Below are 10221 nucleotides of genomic sequence, written 5' to 3'. Positions count from 1 at the left end.
ACTCGCCAGACAGACAGAGAGAGACATAGAGACAGAAAGCGAGAAATCACCCCCCCAGGGGGGATGGTCACACTGCAATCCCTTCTCCTCCATTCTCCTCTCGGGATCTTGAGCATGCACGCACACGCGACCGGCATGAGTTTTAAGCCTCCGGGTCCGGGACGCGAACCACAGTCGACTACGTGGGAGTCCAGCGACATAGCCATTACGCTAACTTCTGGTTTCCGTCCTTATTTCTTAAGGAAAATATTTGGTGGGTTGCTATTTAATGGCTTCCTTGTAGCTTCAGTTCACTTAGTTTAGGATAAGAATGGTTATGACTGGGCCATGATTTGGTCAATTCATGGAAGTTAATTCTTAGTTTTCTTACTAGTCCCCTGACATATTGAATTTCTAAGATGTCCAAGTCAAAACCACAAATGATTTACAATGCTTTCTCTCATCATCATCATCCTTAAGCCTTTGAATATTACTAGTCATGGCAAAATCCTTTTCATCTTTTGTATTATCTGTTCAATGAGCAAGGTCTTTGCACATAACCAAAGATGTCTGCTTTCCCTAGAACAAACCTTTTACCTATTAACTTGGAAAGTCCAAAGAGTCAGTCTAAGCTTTTTTCATTACATGTTGCTGCACAAAAGCAACAGAGTTATTACACATAAAGAGAATCCCAAATGCAGCCTGCTGGATTGAGGGTTATGGCCTCATGGAAAGCTAAACACTTCAAAGTAACTCTGCATCCACCATAATTAGTCTGGAAAGGTACAAAGGATTTCTGAGTTTAAGCAAAATGCTTATCTGGGCTCACTGCATTTGCCTTTAAACTGCCTGTCACCATTTTGCCATGCTTGTGGGTTTTCTATTTTTAAACCTACATTTTCAGATAATTTGCTTTTAAAATTTTATTTACATTTTTAACATCCCTTAATGAGCTTATTTCATTGGTAGCATAAACCTAATTACGAGTCACACCAGGGGCTCTTCGACTGTGGATAGTTTTTCCCATTTACACTGGATCAAAGATTGCTGGGCCATGCAATCTGCCGATCTGTTTCTTTGCCTTCTCAACTATTTTAATCTTGAGATTATTTTACTCTTTAGGATTTTAAAAGTTCTCTGTAGGTGAAAATCCCATTTCAACTCACAGAAAATAAAGCTATCTTTTTTCTCTCTTAGAAACCCCAAGTATGAAGAGATGGTAGTACCTTTAATTTTCCCTGGCCTACACTCCACCCTCCATAGTCATTCAACAACATGGTCAAGTGAGAGACAATTTAATTGTGCTTCTGTTGAAAGTGGTCATTAGTAATTAGGATGATCATTGGATTTGCATGAGGAATCTATGGTAGTTGTTTTTTAAAAGACCCCTATAATGTGGTTATCTTAATTTAAATTCCACCTTATTTTTATTTCTTGCTTTTTCCATTCTTCATTTCACATCATTTTTCCCTCAGGTATTACTGTGCTTTAACAAAATGTGCCAATGTGTCTTTGTATCCCTTTAAAGAGCCTGAATTTTTAAACATCTCATTCAAAAGAACTTGACACAATAAATCCTATAATGCCCAATTTATCTGCCATGAATAGATGCCAGAGATGGATAATGGTATGGAATGATTGAATCAAACTGATTAACATATCAATTTTTTCTTTTAATATATTGTTATCTGAAATTTGTATGTGATGTACAGAAGTGAGATTTTATTTTATGTTTATCCTCTAGGAATTCATTGATCATCTTAGACATAGGATTCTTTTTTGTTTTAAATCAAATTTACAAAAAGATTCTTCAAATGTTTATTTTTTCCTCATCTATCTCACTTTTACATTCCTACAACTCTAACTGCATAATCTTAGACCACTTGAGTTTTTGTTCACTTATGTTTTAAAATTGTTTCCCTCTATACTTTAGTTTGGCTGATTTCTATTGCCTTGTCTTCAAGTTCATTGATCTTAATTTTTATGCTGTCCAAATTTCTGTTAAGCTCAACCACTCTTTTTTTAATTTCTACAACTATTATTCTTTAATAGTTAACTACTTAGAAGACACTTTGCTGATCTAAACATCTGTGCCATCTCAGTTTAGTTTAGGTGTTGTTTGTTTGTTTGTTTTGCTTTTACTTACTGGATTTTCACTCATGAATCAGTCCTATTTTTCTGTTTCTTCTCATATGTACTTTTGTTTATTTTTTGTTCATATGAGGCATTGTGCATGCTAGTTTATTAAAGAATGGATTTTATTGTCTGCAAGCACAACACAGTTTTTAGTCCCTGATTCAAGGGGACCTTGGTGTTTAGCTTTTAGAATAACATCACTTTGCAGCCCCCTCTTTTCATTGATCTGACCTTACATATTTTAATCCCTTAGTAGCCCCAATTCAGATCTCTACTTTCGTTATATGTTTTTTTCCCTCTTTTGGAAATCCATTCTTCTGTGATTTAATTTGAAAGTTGTTCCTAGTAATAAAGCTAGATTAAATGTGGTATGGGCATCATGTGTTTCTCTTAAGAATCACTTCACAGCGCTGTTTGCTGTTCAGTGTCTGAAAACCACTGTTTTATATATTGTCTAGATTTATAGTTTTTACCATAGGAAGGTAAATCTGATACTCTTTTATGGCCAGAGCCAGAGTTCTCCAAAATCCAGGTTTTTAGTTTACTATATAAAATTTTTATAAAAATCTTGTTTAACTCCAAATACCACTACACTTTGCTTTATGAAAATGCATTGATGGGCCAGCCAGTGGCATGGTCTCGGTACTTGGATCCCACATGGCCGATTGCATAGTTTGAGTGCCAGACCAGGACACTTGAGAAACATGCTGGTAGTGTGTGCATATATGTCCAAGAGGAGAAAAAAATTCCCAAGAGGAAAATGGAAGAGAAGGGATTGCTGTGTATTCATCACTCCCCATGTACCCCACCTCCCTTCTCTCCTCACCCATCAGGGTTGCTTCCTCACTTTCCCTATCTCTTTCTTTCTGTCCCTCTCTGGTGCACACATAAACAATATAGCAATTTTTTAATGAATTGAATTTGTAGACAAAATTGAGGATAATTGATATTATTACATTGGGTTTTCCCATCAATTAGCATGACTTATTGGATTTTTCTTTAAGGTTTTTCAGTAAATCTTAAACTTTTTATACATTATATCTCATGCTTTTTGTTAGATTTATTCTTATTGGTATTTTTTTACAATAATTTTTTGAGTTTTTTGTTGGTACACAAAAATGTAACTTAACCTTGTGACTAAATTTATATAGTTAATTCTTCATTAATTATAAACATTTATATTGAGTTTTATTATGTTGCTGAATTCATATCTTAATTTACATCTGAAATATATTTTGTTCTTTTACTGAATTCATTATAATAATTTACATCTGAAATATATTTTGTTCTTTTAATTTCCACTTATATTATCTACTGCTAATAATAGGGTTTTTTCCTACTTTTTTGATCTATATGTCAGTTATTTATTTATTCCCCTATGTCTTATTGCATATTACTTAATGTCATGGACTTAGATCTTCAAGTCTTACTAATAATCCTTAGAAGGGCAATTTTGGATTTTGACTTAACTCACATCTAAATATCGCATGTTCTAGTTTGGACTCTGTTTCATTTTTTTCTCTATTTTGATCTTGTGGTGTTTCTTTATACTCCCCTTATTTGTGGTGTAGATGTTCCAAGACCCCACTGGCTGCTTGATGCCATGGCTGGTACTAAGTTCCCTATGTGCCATGTTTCTTTGACCTGATAACCAAAATGGCTCTTAAGTAATTAAAGAGAAGGTGGCATATACAGTGCAGACATGCTCAGCCAATGGAATCCCTGTCCCCAAAGTGATGGGGTGGGACATTGTGAGATTTCATTGTGCTACTCAGAATAAATTAAAATGTATAAGTTGTTTATTTCTAGAATTTTCCATTACTATTTTTGGACCGCAGATGACCATAAGTAACTGAAATGTAGTTACTGAAACCACAGAGGTTTCCTGCATACTTTCCCTGAGTACAACACTGCAGTGAAAAGTTTGTTGTCTCTCCTTGTTAGATGTTTGAAGCCAGTTGTTAATCTTTTAAGATATCTGATCTACAATACTGGCAGAAGTAGTAAAAGGTCTGTGAAAATAATTTTGATGAAAACATTCTTTTTTGACAATGCTTCTTTCTAACAATAATGATCTTTGCCTTAGGAACTGGTGTGCTTATGTACATACCAGGTTATCTCCCACAGTCATAGCGGACAACCAGGTCACTTATGTTCCAGCTGGGAGAGGGGCCTGTGGCTGGACCGGGGGATCCTGTCCTCAGAGGTGAGTCATGTTTCTCGAAAATAGCTGCTGCTTACGCCATAGTCACATTCATCTGGGATTAGAGAAAGTTAGCCATCCCAGGCACTAAGTGTAGTAGAACCAGGAGACGGCATCAGACAAGAATAGATGCATGACCCTCGGAAACTTCAAATGCAGACCCTAATATTTGCCTCATATGTGTGCTTTTAGAATCAGATGAGATGATGCCGTGATCTCCTTACTGTGGTGTCTTGTGTATTGTGACTACTCAATGTTAACACTCATGCTTGTTCCTATTGTTATTATCACTATTACTTTTATTGGGTTATCCAGAAAGTTTTGATGTATTTTCCTAAGTTTTTCTATGCAGAAATACAACATGACTTTCCTGATGACCGGTGTTTTATTTTTTTTTTTTTTGGTTTTATTTTTTATATATATTTTTCTGTTACTTTTATTCTGTGACCTGATCATCAGTCTTATCCTCTCGTTCGTTATGAAATATATACATAATTCTGAAGTCTTATTTTATTTTATTTTTTTTTGGAGAGAGTTTTCACTGTAGGGCGCGTGCGCTCGCCCGACAGACAGAGAGAGACAGAAAGCGAGAAATCACCCCCCAGGGGGGATGGTCACGCCGCAATCCCTTCTCCTCCATTCTCCTCTCGGGATCTTGGGCACGCACGCACACGCGCCTGGCGTGAGTTTTAAGCCACCGGGTCCGGGACACGAACCGCGGTCGACTACGTGGGAGTCCAGCGACATAGCCATTACGCTAACTGCTGGTTCCCAAGTCTTATTAATAATATTCTTTTCACACTAGTTCAGAGAGAAGTGTTACTTGGCTTATATTCTAAAATTTGGAAAGCCACTAATTTCAATTATGCACGATGTAGTGGCTAAGCAGAATCTTTTTTGTGGGCATGTGTCTATTTTCCTCAACCATGGTATTTGGTATTTGGTCTTCACTTAAAAAACAACAACAACAACAACAACAAACAAACAGAAAAACTGCACCATTATCCTAAAATGTGGGACTGAGTAATTGATAATTCTCTGAACTCATACACTCAGCAGCTGAGCTGGGGGGGTGTTTCTGAAGAGCCTGCAATAAAAACTAAAGTTGTTATTCAGGCCAGGATGGCTAAGCCTATGCAAATTGCCATGCAAATAAGTCAGGAGTGAATCTGATACAGGGGCAATCTGGAACAGTGCACAGTAAGGATGCATAAAATCAAGGTGTTTCTTAGTCCCTTGAGGGATAGCTAAGGTTCACGGTCCAGAGAGCTAAGCACATCTTAGGGATTTGGGGGAGCTGAGCTCTGGTTCTGCCCTCAGTATTTTACTCACTTTGTGACAATTTCATTGTTACGGTGAGACACAACGAATGCACTGTTAACTCTTTAGTAATGAAAATATTACCATGATAACCTCTGTCATACTTCCCTTCTAGATTCAAGGTGAGTTATTTTTTTTTTCCTTCTCTTTAAGTAAAACAGAAATATGTATCTTTATTCTTCTTTTTTTTTTTTTGGAGAGGTTTTTGCTATAGGACGCATGCGCTCGCCAGACAGACAGAGAGAGACAGAGAGACAGCGAGAAATCACCCCCCAGGGGGATGGCCATGCCGCAATCCCTTCTCCTCCATTCTTCTCTTGGGATCTTAGGCATGCATGCACACATGCACGGTGTGAGTTTTAAGCCACTGGGTCTGGAATGCCAACCACTGTCGACTACATGGGAGTCCAGTGACATAGCCATTACGCTAACTGCTGGTCCCTATATCTTTATTCTCATTACTTACCTTTATATGCCCTTGAATGAGTCTCCATTCATTCACTATTTCAGGACTTCAGCAATACTTGACATGCTTCCCTTTGCTTATGTTGAGCTATCTACAACAGATACTTAGTTTGCCAAAGGAATGTCGAGCTCAACAATAATTACACCAACTGCTTGAATCCACCCCTACAAGCTCTAAAAAGTTCCTTTCTAAACTGCCTTACTTTTTATTTAGTTTTAATTATTGGACTGAAGCTATTTCAGAGTTAATATCAACTATCATTTAAATAAGTAGAGATAAATGATTAGTCTGCTTTCAGAAGTAAAAATAATTTTATAGCTCATTTTACATTGAGAACATCTTCTGATGTACTGAGTTATAATGTAGAGCCTGGTGGTGGCGCAGTGGTAACACAAGTGATCTCACATCAGGAAGGTTTTGGGTTCACAGCCTGGGACCACCAGGGCGCTGAGAACATGCACATGCACATGATATAGGCCAACTAAGACTGAGGTGGGTTACAGCATAAGGACTCATGTCAGGGGTGCCTCTCTCTCTGAGAAAATGAATAAACAAATTTAAAATATATGTGTACAGAATGCCAGCTCCATGACCTGGTGGTTAAGACAGTAAGATCCCACATGACTGACTACACAGTTTGCATCCAAGACCTGGCAGCTTGAGAAACATGCTGGGTGCATGTCTGTGTGTGCCCAAAATCTTAAGAAAAGGGGCAGATGGAGGAGAAAGGACTGTGGCATAATCATTCCCCATAGGGAAGTGATTCATCCTCTCTCTGTGTCCTTCTGTCCCTCTGTGGGGAGTGCACATACCCTCTAGCAAAATAAAAAGAAAGGAAGGAAGGAAGGAGGAAAACCCAAATCTTGGAAAGCCTAGTCTGTTCTATTGCATTTCCTCTCCATGTTCAAGGATTAGTCACGTGGGTGACTGTTGTCTCCACATAGTTATATGTAACAAACTCTAGGATAATAGGTAAACATCCCAACTCTACTACTTTAAGATATGGGACTTTGAACAAGTTATGTTGTATCTCTGTTCTTGCGTTTCTCATCAGCAAATTAGAATAACAATAAAACCATTATAGGATCAGGACCAGCAGTTAGCATAATGGCTATGTTGCTGGACTCTCACATAGTTGACCGCAGTTCGCATCCCGGACCTGGTGGCTTAAACTCACGTTGGGTGCATGTGCGTGCGTGCCCAAGGTCCCAAGAGGAGAATGGAGGAGAAGGGATTGCGGCATGGCCATCCCCTCTGGGGGGTGATTTCTCGCTTTCTATCTCTCTGTCTCTCTCTGTCTGTCTGGCGAGCGCACGCGCCCTATAGCAAAAACCTCTCAAAAAAAAAAAAAACCATTATAGGATCAATGTAAGGATTAAGCCAGATCATATGTACTCATTTCATAGACCCACTAAATAAATATCATTAGCTATTATTAACTAATGAAGTCATGTAGATGAGAATAATACAGCCAAGTTCTACCTATGACTTGCATTCACATACAAAGAGCCTATAATTTAGCACAATTTGCCTATTTTTTGATTGTTGTACTGAAATGTTATAGTTTCTTCATTTCTCTTCTATGGTTTTTATCTCAAGTAATATTTTCTCATGTTCAATCTCTTCTCCCCCCAATCCCCAACTCTCAGAAAAACACTATATGTTAGTAATAGTAACATGTATTATCATTTTAAAACTTGCGAGATGAGACCATGCAGGTTGAAATTGGTAGTAATTAAGCATAATTTCAGTTAGATCACTAATATCCAATTTTTTCCAAGTTGTTCAATGTTGATCTGGAAAAAAATGAAGATCCTATTAACTCTAACAATATGAACAATAATAGAACTAAAGTTATCTTATTGGAATTAAAATAAGTTTCACCATTGATTTAGATGAAACCATTATCCAGAGAAAAGCTGCAATAACTTTGGAAGATAGAGAGATAGGTATCAATTTAAAATATTAAAAAGTGTAATGGTTACTGGCAAACTAAGTCTGGCTGCTTTGTCTTGCAATTGGTGAAATGAGAGGCAGAGGCTAGAGAAGAGAGTTTATTTCTGCAACAGGGAGACAGTCAGCAAGCACCATCAAACCGTCTTGGAAAGAGCAACATGTTCTTGGTATTTAAAGGTTCAAGATGCAAACCAGTGCAAATCATCCTTCACTGCATTCAGTCAGAGTCAATTGCTCTCCCCTGAGTAATTAACCTGATTTCTGTTTTACTTCAAATACCTATTTCGGGTTTCTCATCTGACCATTTCTCAAATAGATCCCACCCCTGATTTAGTACTTGGTCAGATTGTTCTCATTAGAAGCCTTTCTTAATTTCAAAATGGCTGCCGTCCTGCTAAACCTAAAGCTGGCCTGCTTCATAAACACTACCACTTTTTGTAATTTCTCAAGGAATTCTAATTTTGGCAGGAATATTGATGATAGAGATGATGATTATAACAATAGCTGCTAACACTTACTAAATTCTTATGGTATTTCAGGCACTGCTCTAAATGCTTTATATTATTTATTCTAATTGATCATTTGTTGAGAGACAAATTATTTACCCTTCCCCCTATTACTGTCTTGTCTAGATCTCAAAGAATATCAAATCCTGTCTACAGGATGCAACATAAAATTGTGACCTCATTAGACTGGAGATGCTGTCCTGGATTTAGCGGGCCACAATGTCAGCTCAAAGGTATATTCTTCTATTAATTTCATGATAACAATTAGAAGCGTAAACATTCTCAAGAAGAAGCAACTGACTCCAGTGAAGAAAAAAATTGTATTTCCCCTTTTGAGGCCAGGTGAAAGAACATGTAGCCGAACCATCAGGAGGACTTTGACCTTTCTAGAGCTTCCTAAGTTGGTAGCACCCTAAAATGTCAAAGGTTTCCCTTTAACCTATCCCTCCACTTCCATGTGGGTTTTACATAATGAGTAAGTGAAGATTTGACTAAATATACAAATGACACATTTTTAACAATGTGTTATTGAGGCATGCCTTATTAAAGTGTCAGGACTACTGATTTTGTTTAATCTTTAAATAGATTTTTATTAGACGTGACTCTATATAAAAATAAGACCAACTTCTAGTTTAGTTTCAGTTCAGTTATTTGAAATAACATGCATCTGAATGAAATCCAACATTAAAGAATATACAAAGTAACCCATGAATAATTCTCCTTTTTTTTTTTTTAAATCCTAATAGAGCCATTTTTTTCAACTGAGATTTTAAGAATTTTTCTGGTGGCAAGACTGATCAAACACATGGTAACCCACTGTGGCCTAACATCCATGTGACTATTATCTTGCTTTTGGCTTTAAACAGGTCTCCTTTGAAATATAAGATATGGCATCAGCATACATATTTTAAATGTATGAATATTACAAGAAAGGCCATTAGCAGTGGTGGGGAATTCAATCAACAGTGTAAGAGACTGTGATTAAAAATTAATGTAAGTGTGGAGAAACCATTATGATTCACATTAAGGAAAAGAAAATCGTAATAGAAAAGCTCTAGGAATCTTGCAGTTTAGTTAGGGATATTATATATGGTTGGGCTAGCCCAGGCAATGAGTCTGTAGGCAAATTTCACTGTAATGTTATTTGTTATGGGTCTGGCTTGAATTTCAGAGATGTTATAAAAATTCAATACATTTTCAAACTACAGCATGAGCATGTACTGCTTTGATACTAAGGTGAAATCAACTTGTAAAGGAAATATATACTGAAAATATTGGGAAAACAGGTCATTTAGAATATTCTAAAAAGATCCAACTAGAGACCTACTGTCAAAGGACTTCTGATTTCCATGAAGTGCATGAATACACTCAAAATGGTAAAATGTATTTGTTTCTAGTTAGCATTTGGCAAAGGGTTAAAAATCCTGGACAGTATCTAGAATTATGTTTCTTAGGTTTATATTCATCTTCTTCGATGAAGGATATTTTGAGATTATTAAGTCTATTATTCTTTTGTGAAGATTTAAATGTTTGCAGAGTGCTTCTCTAGAGATTTTGGGTGTCGTTACACACCCTATTGCTCATGGTGAGCTGTATGTGGATATGTGGCAGGGAATACAGCCTATAGGTCAAAGAAGTCCTGGGCGCCCACTGAT

The 10221-nt window shown here is 37.0% G+C and overlaps 1 protein-coding gene across 1 annotated transcript in view; it reads left to right on the top strand.

The window, feature by feature from the left end:
* MMRN1 (multimerin 1) overlaps positions 1–10221 on the top strand; it is a 65115-nt gene that overhangs the window by 16927 nt on the left and 37967 nt on the right. The window contains exons 3-4 of the mRNA XM_006143239.2: positions 4202–4321; positions 8693–8799. Of these exons, the coding sequence (XP_006143301.1) occupies positions 4202–4321; positions 8693–8799 (227 nt within the window). The remainder of the gene's footprint in view (positions 1–4201; positions 4322–8692; positions 8800–10221) is intronic.

Source organism: Tupaia chinensis, unplaced genomic scaffold, assembly GCF_000334495.1.
Source record: "Tupaia chinensis unplaced genomic scaffold, TupChi_1.0 Scaffold000094_1, whole genome shotgun sequence".
Classification (NCBI taxonomy): Eukaryota; Metazoa; Chordata; class Mammalia; order Scandentia; family Tupaiidae; genus Tupaia; species Tupaia belangeri.
The sequence above is the reverse complement of the archived record's forward strand: the minus strand, read 5'-3'. Positions and strand labels throughout refer to the sequence as shown.